The sequence below is a fragment of the Drosophila biarmipes genome, chromosome 3R (assembly GCF_025231255.1).
Source record: "Drosophila biarmipes strain raj3 chromosome 3R, RU_DBia_V1.1, whole genome shotgun sequence".
Classification (NCBI taxonomy): Eukaryota; Metazoa; Arthropoda; class Insecta; order Diptera; family Drosophilidae; genus Drosophila; species Drosophila biarmipes.
The window spans coordinates 5,376,561-5,395,196 of NC_066616.1; the positions used below are offsets into that span (position 1 = coordinate 5,376,561).

The 18,636-nt window shown below is 44.4% G+C and overlaps 2 protein-coding genes across 9 annotated transcripts; one reads left to right on the top strand and one right to left on the bottom strand.

Moving 5' to 3' along the window:
• The first annotated feature begins 794 nt into the window (after positions 1 to 794).
• Positions 795 to 10,442, top strand: LOC108027173 (serine/threonine-protein kinase Pak). 5 transcript variants are annotated; one of them, XM_017098458.2, is made up of 8 exons: positions 795 to 853; positions 5,116 to 5,383; positions 5,469 to 5,623; positions 6,569 to 6,734; positions 6,840 to 7,427; positions 7,929 to 9,076; positions 9,318 to 9,536; positions 9,601 to 10,442. In XM_017098458.2, the coding sequence occupies exons 2-8, from the start codon at positions 5,221 to 5,223 to the stop codon at positions 9,682 to 9,684; spliced, it is 2,523 nt and encodes an 840-aa protein (XP_016953947.1). In that variant the 5' UTR covers positions 795 to 853; positions 5,116 to 5,220; the 3' UTR covers positions 9,685 to 10,442. The 5 variants fall into 5 exon arrangements, with proteins under 5 accessions (XP_016953947.1, XP_050745025.1, XP_016953946.1 ...); XM_050889068.1 differs by having other exon boundaries at positions 849 to 916; XM_017098457.2 differs by lacking the exon at positions 795 to 853 and adding an exon at positions 866 to 1,201.
• A 1,612-nt stretch (positions 10,443 to 12,054) lies between these two features.
• On the bottom strand, positions 12,055 to 18,342 carry LOC108027172 (transcription elongation regulator 1). 4 transcript variants are annotated; one of them, XM_017098454.3, is made up of 8 exons: positions 18,053 to 18,339; positions 16,502 to 17,988; positions 16,029 to 16,362; positions 15,596 to 15,746; positions 13,206 to 13,607; positions 12,762 to 13,126; positions 12,370 to 12,699; positions 12,055 to 12,309 (listed from the first exon to the last, which is right to left on the bottom strand). In XM_017098454.3, exons 1-8 carry the CDS (start codon positions 18,238 to 18,240, stop codon positions 12,183 to 12,185), a joined length of 3,384 nt encoding a protein of 1,127 aa, XP_016953943.1. In that variant the 5' UTR covers positions 18,241 to 18,339; the 3' UTR covers positions 12,055 to 12,182. The 4 variants fall into 4 exon arrangements, with proteins under 4 accessions (XP_016953943.1, XP_016953945.1, XP_050745024.1 ...); XM_017098456.3 differs by lacking the exons at positions 12,055 to 12,309; positions 12,370 to 12,699; positions 12,762 to 13,126 and adding an exon at positions 15,152 to 15,321 and having other exon boundaries at positions 13,584 to 15,058; positions 18,053 to 18,342; XM_050889067.1 differs by lacking the exons at positions 12,055 to 12,309; positions 12,370 to 12,699; positions 12,762 to 13,126 and adding an exon at positions 15,152 to 15,321 and having other exon boundaries at positions 13,584 to 15,094; positions 18,053 to 18,342.
• Positions 18,343 to 18,636: the final 294 nt, after the last annotated feature.

An 18,636-nucleotide genomic window follows, 5' to 3' on the forward strand; every position in this document is an offset into this window, starting at 1 on the left:
GCTGGAGGAGCTCTATCTTCTTTGGGGAAAGGAAATAAGGCTGCCATCTGTCATCTGGGGGAGCCATTAACAGCCAATGCCAGAATGCTGGGCGCCTTCCTCAGCGGTACAACTTCATTCTCATCCCGGCTCCAACTCCGCCAAGGCCCATGTTGGCATATTGGGAATTGGAACTGCAATGCAGATGGCACGGATTATATGGCAAAGCATCTGCGACACTAGAAAGAAGCTTTAAACTACGTGTTAAACATAAATAAAAAGATTCCTTTGAACATTCCATTTATTTTTATGTCTTGTGCACCAGCAAATTCGTCTTGTTTAATTTGCTGAAACTTTTCGCGGCTTGACAGTAAGACCATGGTACATGGATTGCTGGTGAACTTTGAAATCGTCGGTCATAGTAGGGAAACTCAACCGAACTGAGTACAAATTAAGTTTTTTCTTCCATTTTTAAGCTTTGGATCCAACGCAGCTACTGCACGAACACAGCCAAAGATCCAATTTCTTATACTTTCAGTCGCGCCTAACGGCGCTCATCGAAATTCATTATCTAAATCTGGTATTTTTTCTGGTATTTAGCAGATCTCAGTACCTCGCTGAAAAAACAACGACGTAAAGCCGCGTATTTGCCTTTTCTGGCACGTGTACTTTTATGGGAAAATATTGAAGTAGAAAACCGCTCAGTCTGAATAGAGTATTAGAGGGAACACATATTTCGAACTGACTGTAGAAATATACTATAAAATCCCAATTACTATCGATGTATTGTGAATGTATTGTTGGTCGTGGCTATCGATATTTTGATATATTTTTGCCATCGCTACCGTGTCTGCTGCGAGCCGTCTTGTCTTCTGTAATTATTTTTCGTACTTAACAAAGCCGTAAATAATGTAAACTAATAAGTGGGTTATACAAGGTGGGCAAATGCGCGCGCGTTGTCGAAGGAGCTAGAACGTACGAAAGTTTTCGTTCCGCACTCAGTTTGGTGGGCCTTTTCTGCTTGTGCTTCCCATTCGTCGGCCATTAATGACACACACCAGAGCAAACGGGAAAACAATACAGCGTGTGTGTGTGCGAGAGTGCGGTGAAGTGTTGTGAGCTCGGAAAACTCCAAGAAGCCAGTGGGAAAAGAAAAGGAAAAGTGGGCTCCAATCGAGGCCGCAAATCGCAAGCGTTTCTTCGACTGCAAGCGGCGTACAGGGTGAGCCGTGCAAAGAAAAGAAGCCAAGGCATATGTACCTGCAGTGGGTTCAAGTGGTGGGGGGCGGTCGGCGAAATGGGTAGGGGCAGGTGGAGAGCGGGCGAGGGAGTTTCATTCATAAAAAGAGAGTGCACCGTTAGTCCAATTGGTCTGGCTTCCAATAGCACAGGCACGCACACAGGCTCAGGAGGTTGCACACATTGATTTTTCCAACTGAAGTATGTCTGAATGTGTGTGTGCTTTAGGAAATGCGGTTCAAGTGGTTTTCCTGCCACATTATTTGGGATTAACACATTGCAGCTCCCGATTTTCCAGCACAAAAATAAAACGAGCCAGGCAAATGTCAACAAGCAGTCTGTCCCTCCCACTCCCACCCCCCAACGCAGCCAACACACGTGACAAAAGACAAGGCATTTACATAAAGCACTAACAAAATTTTGCAGTCGATTTGGCATTTAACAGTTAGCGTCCTAACGGCACATGTCCAGTGCCCCGCACACCTCCCCCGTCGCGGAAAACCATATTTGCCTAGCACGGTCACAGGTAAAAGCGGAAGGGGCGCGGGGCGGGGAGCGGACACAGAAGGAAACTGAAAGAGGAATATAAAAGGCCCAACATTTCCGCCTGCTGCTTTCGGCTGGCGTCCGCAACCAAAATAGACAACGTCGCAGTGGCAGAGTCGCCGCCGCCAGCGCTTATGCGTGGCAAGTCGCAACGCCAGAACCTAGATCGCGAACAAGTAGCACATGTATCTTAGATGCGAGCTAAATCGTTTTGTCATTTCAGATCAATGCTTGCCATTTAGATATTCCGATCCACATACGATTGAATTTCAAAGCGCAGCCAGTTTTCACAAACTTTTTCAACTGCCTCTGAGTGTGAAAACATTGCACAAACATTCTTCTAGTTTAAATTTCTATTTAAAATGTATTTGGTCGGTCAATTCGGATACTTACTTAAGCGTTCCTAGGATCGGGATAGGACAAGGAGTCCCCTATCCCAAGTATCCCCTGTTCGGCGGGTCTTCTCGCCCCGCATAAACGCGGCGAAGAAGTCTGCATATGCTTGTGGCTTCCTTCGGCTCTTGCACCAAGCGCCACGTTTGCGTTGCTGTTGTTGCAACATGCACCTAGGCCGCGCCACTTGGAACGACCTCCCCTCGCAACCCCTGTCGCCAATTTAAATGCCGCAAGTGTTGTCGAGTTTCCTGTGCCGACACCGTGTGCTTTGCTCATTAGGGAATAATTTTGCACTGGGCCCTGCAGGGGGAAAACATATTTATTGATTTTACCTGGTGTTCGGCCGACAACAAACCGGAGTCTTGCGGCACACCGTTAACCCAATTCTGGTCGCCCACACGCTCCCGAAAAGTTTGTTGCCTGGTCCAAAAAGATTTCTCGCCTAGTATCCCATGTGTGTGTGTAGATCTTTCGGCAACTAGCCAACACACCTCAAAGCTAATAAGGCTGATAGTGCAGATGCACAGTGGCGGCCAGCATTGTATCTCTGGGTTTAGTGCACTTCCAAAGTTGTTTTCTCGATGTAGACGGTGGATTTTAAGTCACCACGAACATTATGGGCATAAGGAACCGGAACCATGTACATGATGAAGTTTAGAGTCCCAATCTTTATTACATATTAATGTGTATCCTTCAGATATGAGCTTCTTCTTCTGAGCATGAACAGAATAAGTCAATCCATATGTATTTCTCAATATTAAATATTGTCTGTACAAAATATAGTTTTATGATTCATGCTATAATCCCCTATCTTATCTACAAGAACCCTGTAAGTGGCGATTCAAAGTGCAACACGGATGCTCTTGGCTTGTCCAGTTATTATGTTAGCCCCAGCTGTTGGGACTGCATGTTGCTGTCTGCCCATGGTTTTCACACCTCGCCACCCTCTTACCGCCCTCCCGCTAGTTGCATTGACTCTCGACGCCTGACGTTGATAAATGAATCATAGAAGCAGCGCAGCCGACGTCGCCGGCAAGAGCAGACAGGCGCCAACGTCGCCCTGCTCTCTGCCGCTCTCCCACTCCTTTCTCCCTCTCCCGTTGCGTCGCCGCCCACTCGAGAGTGTTTATGTTGTTCTTGTCCCCACATCTCAATTTCCTCTTCGTGTTGCTGTAATTCCGAATGCGTGAGCTGCTTTGTTTTTGTTTCGAGTGCTAATCGAAGCCACTCTTGTTATCGCAACGCATTTTTATGACTCGATCGCAGGCGTGGGCGGAAGATCAGGAGAGAGAGAGGTTTGTTGCACGGGGCACAGTGGTTGCCCTGCAGTGCACAATTCATCACTGCTCAACGAAGCCGCTGCTATCGCCTACTTTCTCGATACCTTCCCTAAAATATGTGTTCCAAATGTGGCGATTTTCTGATGATTCGAAATCTTACAAGATCAATCAAAATGTATTCGCCCAGGCAATGTCCATCACGAGACTTTTATTCTTAAGACACATTAATAAATCTGTACTTATAAATAACTTGTAAATGTTTGCATTATATGAATCATTGCAAGATATACTTGATTTAATTTAAATTAGTAAATACATAGATTCAGACTTTTACTCATACGCCCTGTTCTGATTAAATATATGTATTACACTTTGTATTATTCATGCAACATTAGGGCAACCCTTTAAACTAAAAAAGAATTGTTCTTTTCGCTTAAAACTTGTTTAAACCTCAAAAGAAATAGATTACGATTTACTTGTTTGGGCCACCCTAATGTTCGTAGAAAACAAACAGAAATGTTAGCCAGAGAAAGGTCTTAACTGTTTTAAATTGTTTTAATTTAGATAGTTGCAGTTTTCAAAAATAACTGCTTACTTAAATCTTGTTCAAACCTTAAAAGGAGGAATAAGATAAATTTGATTGGGCCACCCTAATGTTCATGAAAATAAAAAACAGTTGGAAAACAAACACAAATGTTAGCCATAAGTTCAAGTAATAATGTAGAGTTTTTAAATTGTAGAGTTTAGGTATTTGTAGTTTTCGAATATATCTGCAAGAAGCGTACTAGGGGTAACCCTGAAAACAGCTTTCGAAGCACTGTGGCGTGCACGCTCTCGCGCTGAGTGTTCTCCGCGCCCGTGCTCTTGGGGTGATGTGTGTTGTTTGTTGCCTTTGCCGGCTGCTCTAGTGGCAGTGACACCGAGGGTGAGAGCCACGCCGACGGAGCAACTGAGCAGGGGCCCCACAGTCCGATTTAGTTCGCCGGACGGCCCATATTGATAAATTTATAATTGTGGCCACATCTCTCCTCTCCTGCAACAACCTCCGATCGTGGTGTGAGTGGGTGGTTTCGTACCATTTTAAAAAGCAAAACAAAATGCTTTTCGCATGCCAACAAAATCGAGAGCACCGAATTTTGACGTGGTCTTCAGGAAGATCGCTTAAAAAAGAAGAATAAAGTGCCAAAGTTGTATAATTTTGTGCCGAATTGTGTGAAACACACAACGGCAAAGTGTTCGCGAAATATACGAAAACAATCTATCTTTTGGCGTTGTATGACAAATTTAAAATTTTGTGGAAATGACGCTACTGCAATAGGGCGGGGGACGGAATACAGAAGGAAACACATAGTTAGATAAGCTGCGGTTCACTTTTTCGCGATAGATAACAGAAGGTTGGAACCCCTGGAAATACCCCGAACGTTAAGTCATCTCTGTACTGTTCCCGATTTTGATTTCATTTAATGAAATCGCCTTTTATGTATACCATTTTTAAGTTCTTTCTCTTTTTATTATTAATTTTTACCTAAAAAGTCTTATATTTTGCTTGATGAAGATAAGATAGGCTTAAATCAATTATATAAAATATATCTTTCGCAAAAATAAGTGGGTATAAGAAGGGGCGCAAAGTATTCTTCCTATACCCAAAATAATGATCTACTCTTACTCTCTACAGCTGTTTTCCGGCCTTAGAACAGCTGTGCATAAAGGGCGCTAGGTGAGCGGAGGCGGTGGAAGCAGGAGCCAACCAGAAGAGCCAGAGGCACTCAAAGACAAAGCCATGTCCAGCGAGGAAGACAAACCACCGGCGCCGCCCGTGCGTCTCACCAGCAACCGGGGCGGCATCGAGCGATCAGCGGGAGGAGGACTTGGCGTCGGCGGCGGAGGACTGGGGGGCGGCGGCATTGGCGACGTACCGCCCGACATGCGTCCGCTGCCAAAGGGTGAGTGCGATGAGATTAGTTGAACACGGCATGTGGACATCGCTGGTCCGCTAAAACATGTGTTTCTTTCTCTTTCCCCCCAAAGAACCCGACGACTCGGACCGGAAGAAGAAAACGCTGAAGAGCAAGATCAAGGGATCGAAGCCATCGCACACGGACTCCAAGCCGAACATCTCTTATCCAACGAACTTTGAGCACACGGTCCATGTGGGCTTCGATGCTGTCACCGGCGAGTTTACCGTGAGTTCTATGTTTTCCTCATTTACGGACACCTTCGGTCGGTTTGCTTCGCCATTATGTTTACGGTTTGCTGTCTAAGAATAGCAAGTCGGAAATCTTCGTTTTTCACTGCTTATGTCCTCCATTTAATAAGCTATTAACAAAAAATTGATATGCAAAAAACACAGTCACCAGCATACGACTTTATTTTTGGTTTGCAGACTATACATTTTAAGTAGTTTTTGGGCGATGAGGGTATGACACGGTTGGATTTGATATATTTGAACTATCATAAAAACGATGCTTACTCACTTTTGAATGCAATTTAAATATCAATCTATTTGAAAATAAACGTTTTGGAACCGAGAATTTTTGAATTTGAATTTGAACAAAACAAATTATTATACGGCTTACCCGTTCACCCAAGAATTCTTATTATTTTCGCTTTCGTTTCGACGCTCTCAAAATATATATTACACTGTACTTGTACATACATTCTGTTGTCTATATCTTTTTCTCGCGATACTTGCTCTATATCGATTTCTATTATTTATCAAGCTGCCAATGAAAGTAAGTAAACTCCACGACTAACTCTTCGGAACTTGCCTTCATTAGTTACTCAACAAAGTCTCATTGTGCTCCTTTGTCTGTCCATCTTGTCGACTCGGTGTTTGTTTAAACTTCGATCGTTATTACTCATAGTTTACATTTACGATCGCTCCCTCCTTATCGTTGTACTCTCACAATAATCCTACACTTGACCGTACAACATTACACCGACACACGCTGCCTAGAATTCGTAGTTAAAGTGCTTTTCATCATCCCCCCGATCAGAACAATTGGCCGTGCATTGATGTACCCAAAATCCAAGAATTTATATGTACCCCACGCCTTTTAGATGAACTCCCATCGCTGTATTTGCGTTGGGTAACTCTTCCTAACAAATTGACCCGTTGCCTTTTCCAGGGCATGCCGGAGGCATGGGCGAGGCTCCTGATGAACTCGAACATCAGCAAGCAGGAGCAGAAGAAGAATCCCCAGGCCGTGCTCGACGTGCTCAAGTGGTTCGACAACACAACCAAACAGAGGCCAAGTTCCAAGTACATGACAAATGCCATTACGACGCATTCAGGTTGGTCTCTCCTTTAAATGGATGATTGGGAACAAAGAATCAGATCTCTTCCTAATATTTTCCGATTATATCCTGCCGATACTAATACATGTTTACCTTTGCCAGGCTCCTCGCTCAGCCGGGTTAGCAGCAGCAGTCCGAGCAGCACGCCTACGGACTCGGAGCTGCACGGATCCAACAGTGGGGGCAATCTGATTGGCGTGCAGCTTGGCAGCATGACCCTGGGACCCAATGCCAACAACGTGGCTGTCGCTGGCCAAATCCTGGGCAACCACTACCAACAGCAGCAGCAGCACCTCCTTCAGCAGCAGCAGCAACAGTTGCACCAGAATCACAACCAGCATCCCATTGGCATTAGTCAGTCGCACTCGTACAACTTTGTCGGCCACACGGCCTCCGCATCCACATCGCAACATTCATCCGCCAACGAGGACGACATGCTAGGGCCGCAGCATCCGCAACAGCCGCCACCTCCGCCGGTAGCTTCCAGGCCGGAACGCACGAAATCCATCTACACGCGGCCAATTGAGGATCTGCAGCCAGCCATCATACCCATGCCAGCGGCCCCAGCGACCACGCCCACAACCCCGCTGCAAAACCACAGGACGCCAGGCGGAATGACGGCGCCAGTGGCGTCACCGATGCTCCACAACAATGTCACGACGACGCTGGACAAGAACAAGAACAATGCAAGTGAGTGCCGCTGCAGGATAAGTTGATCATAGCTTAGTTGCATCTACCAAACGAAGAGCCTTGGCAGCAAGTCATATATAAGCTAGTGTCGTTTTCACTCGAAACAGTTCAATTGTTTTTTCCATTCACGGAAAATAATGTTCTTAAGAGTAGGCATTTTAATCATTTAAAATATCCACTGCAATCAATTTAAAGTTCATAGGCAGCGAAACGTTCTGTAAATTAGTAAAAACTTCCGATTGCGCGGCTAGTTTAAATGTTTAATTAACTGACTAGTTTGCTGCCAAGGCTCAAGGGCTTTGATGTGTCGTTGATAGCTTCTCTATGTTGCCTTTTCTTAACTATAAACTCTTTTGTGGTGATAATGCTAATGACGATTTAATGAATGTGTATTTTGGTATTTGTATCGCCTCTCTGTGCTCTGTTCTGTTTTGTTCCGCTTCTAATTGCTGCTAAAAAAATAAATTAAACAACGCAATAAAACAACTGCGACGACGCCAGCTCCAACGTCCCCAACAACCACAAAAACAACAACCACAGAAACAGAAGGCACCGATGCAACATCAACTATTTTGCCTGCTACTAATCCTAGTTGTTCTACCACTCCTACTGCTCCTGCTCCAGCTGCATCCCGTGGTAGTCTCGTCGAGACAGCAACAGCACCAGCTACCACTGCAGCAGCAACAGCAGCTACAGCAACAACGACTAATCACCATTCCTCTGCTTCCTCCTTTTCATCATTTCCCTCGTTCCACGACGACGATGCCACACACCACGCCCTGCCAACTATCCACTGTCCTACGCCGACGTCTTCCGCTCGCAACTCGACGGTTCCGCTCCCGATTGTGGTACCCCTTTCGCCCATCATCACGCCCGCCTCGCCCACACCCGCCTCCGTTGGATCATCAGATCTGTACACACCGGAACCAACGGTGGGCCCAGTGGCAGCCGCTTCTGCTCCTCCGCTTGCGGCAGGCAACCAAATCGCCGTTCCCCAGGCAGCTGTGGCTGCGGCTGCCACGCCCAACACGCGGGCAGCGAACGCCAAGAAGAAGAAGATGTCTGATGAGGAGATCCTGGAGAAGCTGCGCACTATCGTCTCCGTGGGCGACCCAAATCGAAAGTACACCAAGATGGAGAAGATTGGTCAGGGTGCCTCGGGGACTGTGTATACGGCCATCGAATCGTCCACGGGCATGGAGGTGGCCATCAAACAGATGAACCTGTCACAGCAACCCAAAAAGGAACTGATCATCAACGAGATTCTCGTCATGCGGGAGAACAAGCACCCGAATGTCGTCAACTACCTTGACAGCTACTTGGTGTCTGAGGAGCTGTGGGTGGTCATGGAGTACCTGCCCGGCGGCTCGCTCACCGACGTAGTCACCGAGACCTGCATGGATGAAGGACAGATTGCAGCCGTCTGCCGAGAGGTACTGCAAGCCCTGGAGTTCCTCCACGCCAACCAGGTCATCCATCGCGACATCAAAAGTGATAACATCCTGCTGGGCCTCGACGGCTCTGTCAAGCTGACTGATTTCGGTTTCTGTGCGCAAATATCGCCGGAGCAATCCAAACGCACAACGATGGTAGGCACTCCCTACTGGATGGCTCCCGAGGTAGTCACCCGGAAGCAATACGGACCCAAGGTTAGTACGATCACTAAGCAATAAGTACGTATGCATTCATTTCTTGATATCTGGAAGTACCTTTCTTATGTATGTGGAGGTGATATATTTTAACACATCGTTACTTTTATTTAATTTAGATTATTGAAAATATTAAGTTACTTAAGAAATTAAAAATATCGTCGTTGAGCTAATAAAAATAAAAACGAAGACGATCTTTAAATAAAGATATCTACATATTCTAACAACTCTATTCGTGCAGGTGGATCTGTGGTCGCTGGGCATCATGGCCATTGAAATGGTCGAAGGCGAACCGCCGTACTTGAACGAGAATCCGCTAAAAGCCTTGTACCTCATTGCCACTAACGGCAAGCCAGAGATTAAAGAAAAAGACAAGTTGTCCGGAGCATTTCAGGACTTCCTCGACCAGTGTCTGGAGGTGGAGGTGGAGCGGCGAGCCAGTGCCCTGGACCTGCTGAAGGTTAGTCCTTTCGTTGAACTGGTAACCAGGCTCCTATCATACCCATTTACTCTTCGCATTGCAGCATCCCTTCCTAAAGCTGGCCCGTCCTTTGGCCAGTCTGACGCCTTTGATCATGGCCGCAAAAGAGGCAACCAAGGGCAACTGATTGACAACCAAGAAGAAACCGCTTATTTAACCATTACTAATGAATTACTACTGCAGAAAACAACAAGAACAGCAACAACCACAATAGCAACAAAACAGTTAGCATATGAACAGAACAGATGATGAATTATTAATGATTATGATTACTATTATTAATTATTTATATGATCGTATTATATACACACATATTATATTATATTATATCTATTCTAACGAGACAAACAGCAAAACTAAGAAAAGCTGCATACGGCAACAAGAGACACGCGTAGTTCAATTTCCACAAATCGGTTTTCTGTGTTTTATATTCTAACAAACAAAAAGATATCACATTGCTTTGGCCACCACATCATCGAAACAAAATTTGTTATACCAAAACATAAATTTAAATTTGTATAGAGCCCAAGTTTGTATTGAGCATTTTGAATGCTTTTCAAATTGTAAGCATAAAGATCATATAAAAAGATGGAACAAAAACACTTACACTAGTTGTCAACATTGAAACATTAAAATTGGTACATTTTGCATTTAAAACAAATGAAAATATACATACAAATTTTTACAATGTATAAAGCACCTAATTTCATTTATTTCGACATTACATTTCTATAAGAAAGCTTAAAAAATATTATATGAGCGTATGAACTTTGGGACGCTGTTACTGACTATATGACTTGGAGTATTATCGCTGATTTTAGTAAAAGTTTCACTTAGTTCATAATCTGCTTTATTTAATAAAATATATTTTTATATGATTTTAAACTTTTGTTTATTTTGCCTGCGACTTTAAGTTGGTTATTCGTGAGTTGCTTCTCTAAGATATTCCCTACTCTGGGTGGAATAAATCTCACCCTTTTCAAGGGAGAGTCATCCACCAACACACCCTTACTCGAACACAACTTCCACCCGCCAGTTTCTCGCAATTTTTCGTCTGTATATGTAGATGTATGTCAAGAAGAAAAACAACACTTAATTGTAATAGAATTTACCATTTAGATATAGACACTATAGAAGACAAAAAGACACACCTGTATTTTTCAATTTACAACAATGCAATGTGGTTTGCACGACAAAAAGAACAACAACCAACCTGTAGCAATATATACAATCTAATTATAAAGAGAGGAAATTACGGAACAAACACACTAAACTGTTCAATAAATTGGTAGTAGACACTAAATATAACTAGCAAATAAAAAATAGAGTATTAAATTCGATCGTGAACCACGAGAAGAGAAAGGGATAAAATTAAAACCAGTTACTTTGTGCCTAACCGAAACCGAAAATGAAATCAATAAGATCAACAACAAGTAAATATTATACTGATAGTAACTAGCAGTTGTAGCGTAACATAGAGAATCGAAATTCTAGAATACATAGAGCAGTCAACTAAAACACCAGCTAATATAGATAAATGCTTGAGTGGGTGCGTGTACATTGATCGGACGGGTGCTGAATGGATCGGAAAGGATCGTAGGGATAGTTATTTGTAATATTTAGAGGTATGCATACCATGATCTTTTTTGGTTTCTTTAGCATATTGGTCATTCTTAAAAATTTGTTTAAATTACATTTTTTTCATTTAAAAGTTTTTCTCAAATGAAATGCAAATTGAGCCATTAAAAGGATAGAAGCGTACCAACATGTAAAACATCCGATTCTAAACAAAATCTGGGTAATAAAAAAATGTTTTATTAAACCATATGCAAATTCGATAACTAGAAATTAATGAATCCTTAATCATTTGCACTTTTATTTTTCCAATTTAACAGTTGATCGTAAATGTTTCTTTAATATTTAGGAGTATGGTATTTTTAGCCGATTTGTTTTTCAATCTGTAATGCATTAAACATATTACTAAATGGAAATATATATTAAAAGTCAGAGCCTGTATGGTAAACCACATCGGCGACAATCTTGCTGTCTAACCGATCATATCCCTCATCAAAGGGTTATTAAATAAGTTGAGCTTGTATTTACATGTTAAAACACCAAAACCAGAATCAACTTTATACAAACGAGAGGAAAAAGATTTGTTTGCAACACTAAGGACACATTATTTTCAATATTAGTTCCTAATACACAACCATTTTTCACATGGATGGAAAAAAGTCTGGCTTTGAAAACGAATAAAATTACGGATTATTGTATTTGTATTTATTTTTAGATATTAGTAAACTCGGCTACAGTGCAGAAGAATGTGTATTAAACAATAACGGTAGCGGTGAAGCGAACCGACGAGTGGGTAAATAGAACACAAAGAATTATATAATAATAAAAGCAAGAAGTGAACCATGATCAACATATAGATACAAATCGGAACTATAAAATAACGTATAAATGATCAATAAATATTTATGAATGAAAGGAAATATTTGTTTTACTGTTTTAAATTGCATTAATGTGTGTATTTTATTCAATTAAAGTATTAGAAGTTAACCAACTTCGACTTAGTATAATTAATTTGTTATGATTAAATTGAATAGTTTTGTTATAATGCCACTACTTGTTGCGGCGCGTTGACTCAGAAGCTGTGGGTGGTGGCGGAGGTCCGCGTTTGTTGAGTTCCTCTAAGAAGCCGAGGACAATAGTGCTTCTCTCCTCCTCCATGTGGTCCAGCACCAGATACCTTTAAATAATTAGGGAATAAGATATAGGTATATTTAAAGTGTATTTTTTTTTTATTCACCTTTTGTCGTTCTTTAAAATGTCCTGGATCTCCTTCAGATGGTTGGGATTTTCCTTGATGAGATCGCTGCTTTTGTGGGTAATGAATTTGCACTCCTGCAATAGTTCGCGAAGAGCGGTTTTCGCGGTCATGGTCTTATCCTTGATGTAGTCCCGGAACTCGCGCTCTCCCTTGTCCGAATTGTATTTCAAATATCGCGGATCCTCTTTGATCAGTTTCTTAATCTCCTTCCAGGTGCTAGTGAGCTGCAGAGTGCCAATCTCGTCCAGCATTTCGCGGAATCGCTCCCGCTTCTTCTTCATCAGATTGTCAATGTGCTCGTTGAACTTCCTGTAAAAGAAAAGTTTATATACTAAGATCGACTTGCTAATGAATATGTCAATGTTGTTTACCGCTCGCGATCTTCTCGATCGAGGGTCTCGATCAGTTCCCAGCGGTGGTCCTTCCGCAACTGGCGCTTCACCTCTTTCCATGTGAAATCCGGCGTCCGCACCAGATCTGTCAGCAGAGCCGTGAAGTGGCCAATGCACTCTTCGCGCATGTGATGCTCGCGTTCCTTGTCCCGATCCCGCAGATGCCCGGCCAGGGTCCGTTGCACCTCCTTCTCCCGCTCCCTTATGCTCTGTTCTGCCCGCAGCTTCTTCTCACGCTCTTTCTGCTTCTGCTCAGCCTCGGTCTCCCGTTGGCGAGCCACCTCGCTGTCGACGCTGCCGGCACGCTCTTCCCTGTCGGATTCCTCGCGATGTTCACCCTCCTCCTATAAAAATAACAGAAACATTTATTTCTGAAGTAGTAAAATTTGTATAAAAATAATCTTTAAACAATGTTTGACTTACCGGAGTGTCTCGTTTTTTGCTCTTCTCCGATTTGCTCTTTTCCTCCTTGGCTTTTTCCTTTTCCTTGGACGATTTGCGCTCGCGGTCCTTGTTCCTCGAGCGACTGCGTCCTCGATCCTTCCGATTCTTGTCCTTGTCCTTTTCTTTGTCCTTATCCCTGTCCTTGCGATCCGATTTGCGTTCGCGATGTCGCTCTCGTTCCCTCTGTTCACGCAGCTCCCGCTCCTTCCGCTTCTCCTCCTTCATGATGTGCAGGTAGTCCTCGAAGTACTCCTCCCGGTAAAGGGAGTCCACAATCCGGTAACGGGGGTCTGACTCAAACTTCTTCTTGATGTCGTACCACCTGGTGTGGCGCTCGATGTCGTGACGTTCGCGCAGCATATCCAAAAAGTCCTTGCGGATCTAGAGTTTGTGAGTGTATGTGAAAGGAATATTGACATGACAGCCATGCGGAAGAGAAGAGAAATGCGACAGAGGGATCGAATTAGAAGTCTGGCATTGATGCGCCCTTCACTTAACATTCTATCACTTAATGGTCTAACCTAAAACTTAGGACTACGGTTTCTTAAGCTACTGAACATAGTTACACGGTTTTGTGCCTGCAATAGAAGGGTTTAAATTAGCGATCAGAGACTTAACTGAAACAAAACTTTTGATTAGCTTGGGTCTTGCTTGCTGAGAGAGAATTGGCAGGGACAGACTTCAATCGAACCACAGAATCACGTTTGGCAATGACAAATAAATAAAAGAAAAAGATTTAAGTCAAATTAAAGAATAATCACAAAGCTTCAGGGGTGATAATAATAGAATAAAATAGATTTCTCTATAATGCCAGTCAATACAAATAACTTTTTATTTAAGACCATCACTCTTGAAAGTCTTCAAAAAAATAATTAGATTCAAAATGTAGTACATTAAAACAAATTTTAACAAAATGTTTACGCCTGCTTAAAAATGTATTGTTATTTTATTTTAAAAAGCAAGTTTTTATGTAAAACGATTAAGTTTATTGGTTGTGCCTGAAGAAACGGCAAGAAACCATTCAAATTAGGACGCTAGCTTTATGCTCTTTTTTTTATTTTTTGTGTTGAAATTGACTTCAAAGGCAAAATAAAAGTGCGCTAGGTATGCCAATATGTAGGTGCTCGGTAAATTAAAATATACAACACGTTTAAAAACAATGCAGGTGCAGCAGAAGCAAAAGTTGAAGAATGTTCGTGCTTAATACAGCAAACGGACCACCTAACCCCACCTCTTCTCTCTTGATCAGCAGGCGGTGGAGGCGAGACTTCGGCAAGGCCGAAGGGAACAATAGTCGATACATCTACAGTAAATATATGGTACATGGTAAGGATAGGGGCTGAGAGCCTTCCAGCGACTTCGGGCCGCTGCCTGAACCTGCCAGAGCAAGGAGCTGAGGTTCTTTGGTCTGCGCAGGTTGTTTTGGGCTGAGTTCGGTTCCTTGGGCTTGCCTCTTTCAGGTGACAAACTGCTGTGTGTGTTCATTATTTGTAAACAAAACGAAAATAGTGGGTTAATTAAATTAAGTATTATTCATACTGTTTGCTCAGCGCCGCAGACACCTGCACACGAATTGCTGTCGCTCTGGATCTCTGGAACAATCTCTCTCTGCCAGTCTCCGGCTCGTTGGCATCCGTCCGAGAGCCCAACGCGAACTCCTAACTTCATCACTCATGATCTCCCAATGCCATTCACAACATCGCAACATCCTCTTCATCACATCGCATTTACATCCGAGGGGCGACGTGGGGCGTAGGGCGGGAAGTGGAAATCACACCAACGATTATCAGGTAATTTTCAGTTTGGAAAACCTTTCGATATTTTTGTTTTTACTGTTTTATTAATTGTTTTTGTTTCCAAATTTGTCTCTTATTGCAGGAAAACAAATTTTAATGTTTTTGCTTTGTATTTTTCAAGTAACTCACCACACAGATTGCAAGCGTGTGCGTGGTGAAGTAGATCAGTGGAGGGCGATGACGGACGGCGGGCGGAATTGGCTGTTGAAGTGGTCGTACAGGTGGTTCTTGACGCTGTTGCTGTTGTGTATTTTGGTGTTTTGGGTGGTGCATTTGTGCTGTAACCTGCTAGCTAGTGGCTAAGGTATCGGGTGGCAAACCACCGGGAACCCAACACGTTCAGGGGTAATCAATCGATCAGGGTTCAGATTCGGTTTCATTTTCAGTTTGGTTTGTTTCGGTTTCGATTCACACGTTGTTTATGGTTTAAAAGTTAACAAAAAATCAATCACATTATGTAAATACGTTTGGCATACAGGTAAGTTAAATATATATAAGGTATATGCATTTATGTTTAAACATTGAAATACGTAAGGTGATGGGGTCTGGTGCTCGAGCATACCCTAGGCCTACCTGCTCTTTCTTCAACAGCTTGTCCTCCTTTTCGCGACGCCGCACCTCCACAATGTACTCGTTGAAGAGACTCTCCCGCTCGCGGACCTTCTCAATGGCCCGGTACCGCTCATCCTTCGCGTTCTTCTGGCTGAACTCGGAAAACGAGGACCTGGAAAGTCATCCTCGTTTAGCAAATGGATATGTAAACTTTTAAAAAGCAACATTTTTAGATAACTTGCTTAAACTAACGAACTTAATTATTTCGAATGTATGTAAAACACTGTGCATATCTTATTATTTCTACCCTTCGAAATTTAAGTCTTGAATAATTTTTGTGAAATAATAAAAATGAAAGATATGTGTATCTCGTTGTTTTCAGAATCTTAGAACATGTTAACGAGTTCAATAAGTAAGCAATCGGTTCATCATAAGTTAACTTCCCAATACTTACTTGCCATGTAGCCGGGCTTCCTCCATTAGGCTGCGGAAATCCTCCCTCTTCTGGCGCATCTTGTTCCTCTTCTCCTTACGCTCCTCCTCGGCCCGATCCTTGACATACTTTTCAAATACCTGTTTGCGTTCCTTCGATGTCAGCAGCAGATACCGCGGATCGAACACGATCTTGTGAAGCTCCTTCTCCCAGGTGCTGAAAGCTGAAACATCCTTCTCTCTGAGCATCTCCTTGAACTGGGTGACGCGCATCTCCAAGGGTACCAAAGCCCGTTCCTTAGCCGCCCGCTGCTCAGCCTCTAGAGCGGCATCCTCGGCCCGCTTTGACTTTGAAACTAATGTAAGGTGTGGGGAAAATAAAATATGAATCAGTTAAAATCATGTTGGCTTAACATAATAAAAATAAGACAAAAAATTAACAAAATATAAATCTTCACTAAACAATAAAAATTTTAGGATATAACCCTAACTTACTCATTCGTACTCGTTTGGTAGGCACCTCCTCCACACTGGACTCAGACTCAGTTCGAATCTTGATAATCTCGTCGTCGTCGTCATCCTCTTGATCCACTCGTTGCACCTGTTCCAGCTGCTGCGTCTGAACTTGCGCTTGAGCCTGTTCCTGTGCCGCCTCATCGCTGGATTTTTGTTCAGCCTCAGCGGACTTCTCCTGCGGGGTCTTCAGTTGCTCGGGACGTTCGTTCACCGCCTTGTCAACGTCCTCGCGATTCATTAAATCTTCGGGTCGATCCCAAACCGAAGTTCTCGTCGAGGGATTGTAGAAGAAGACGCGGGCATCTCCTGTCCACACGACACACCAGGGTGTTCCAGCGATGGGTGTACTTGTCACAGGTCGACTCTTGTCCGTTTGCTTTGCGGTGGCAGCCGCCTTTTTCTGTTCCTCCTCCTTCTTCCGCTTCTCCTCGGCCGCCTTCTTAGCCTCCTTTTCGAGGGCAGCAGCCTGCGCCGCCTTGGTGTTCTCCGAATTCGCTTTCATTGCTGCAGCAGCCGCTGCAAAAGCGGCATGTGGATCAAATCCCGGCGGCGCTGAGCCCGGTGGCATATGCATCATAGGATTGGGCAGCAAGTGGGGCGGTAGTCCGGACGGAGCCGTTGCCACAGCGGGCGCCACACCTGAGTGGGCAGCCATTCTGGCGGCCTCCATGTCCCTCAGTGCCTGTGGCTTCTCCCATACACTCTCACCTCGAGCGGCATGAAAGTAGTACGGTCTGCCATCGGGAGCACGATGCTCTGACCACTCAGCTGCGCGAGCAATAACCGCTGGATCGATAACGCCCGGCTTGATAATCAGCGACTTGGCTGGCTTGTTGTCTTGGCCACCATGCATGTGTTGCTGTTGCTGCCAGGGCGAAATGCCCACTCCCCAAGGAGCTCCACCTGGAGCTGCTCCCCCAGGAAATCCGAAAGCCGGCGGCGGCATACAAAACGGAGGCTGTCCAAATCCGGGAGGCGGTTGCATTCCAGGCGGCTGAAACATGGGCGGCGGCTGCTGGCGCACATTTGGAGGCGGCTGGGAAAGCAGCGGGGCTGCCGCATTTGGAGGTGGTTGGCTCATCAGGTTAGGCGGTGGTTGCGAGGTGAGATGCGATGACACCGCTGGAACCTCGCCTGGCGTCTCGGCGGCCTTGGCCTCCGCCTTGGCGGCGTGTGGGGGTCGTTTGGCCATCTCCTCCACCTCAGCCTGGGTCATTATCTTGACAGTGGGTCCATCGGGTCGGGTCCAGGTGGTTTCCCTGGTTACCGCATGGTAATAATAGGACCGCCCGTCATCCGCCTTGGTTTCCACCCAAATTTCTGGGGGTCCCGTCACTCCGTTTGCCGCAGGAGGAGGTTGTTGCTGTAGCGGCGGTGGCTGCTGTTGCTGCTGCAGCTGCAGTGCCTGCTGCTGGGCTGTGTGCTCCCCAATGGGTCGCCCACTGAATGCATTGAAGGGCTTGGTCCTGAAATTGGGTCAAGGTAAAATAGCTGTTTCACAATCAAACACTGGTTTTCCTGATTACGCACCACTGGGCCTCGCTTGGTTTTTCCATGGCTATAGCAACGCCATTATTCGGGGTCTCCTGGCTGCCACCACCACTAACATTGCCGTTTCCGTTGAGGCCTGCTCCTGGTGGGGATTCCCTCGCCTCCGGCTTACTGATTGGTGAACTAGCGTGATCGCTGTCCATGCTCTCCTCTAGACTCGCTTCCATTGCACACAAATCTCACAGTACTTCCTATTTTGCATTTATAAGTTTTTGTGAAAAAATTTGTCTGCTTTTCTGCCGCTAGAGATGTAAATACAACCCAGTGGACTCGATGAGCACGTTATCGAATAAAACGGGTGAGGTGGCAGCACCGGAATGGCGCTGCCACACTTGGGAAGCTGAAGTTGGCCATTCGGAAAATTAGTTCAATGTTGAAACGCATTGATTTCCCAAAACAATTTTATTTATAAATATATTCTTCTAAACAGTTTTAGGCATAACGTAATTAGTTAGTCTCTACTGACACATTGCCGAATCCGAATTTGTGTGAACGCGCCCAGTAGTCATTGATGAAGCCGCTCATACTTTGCATTGGGGAGACACGATGTATCGATAAGTACT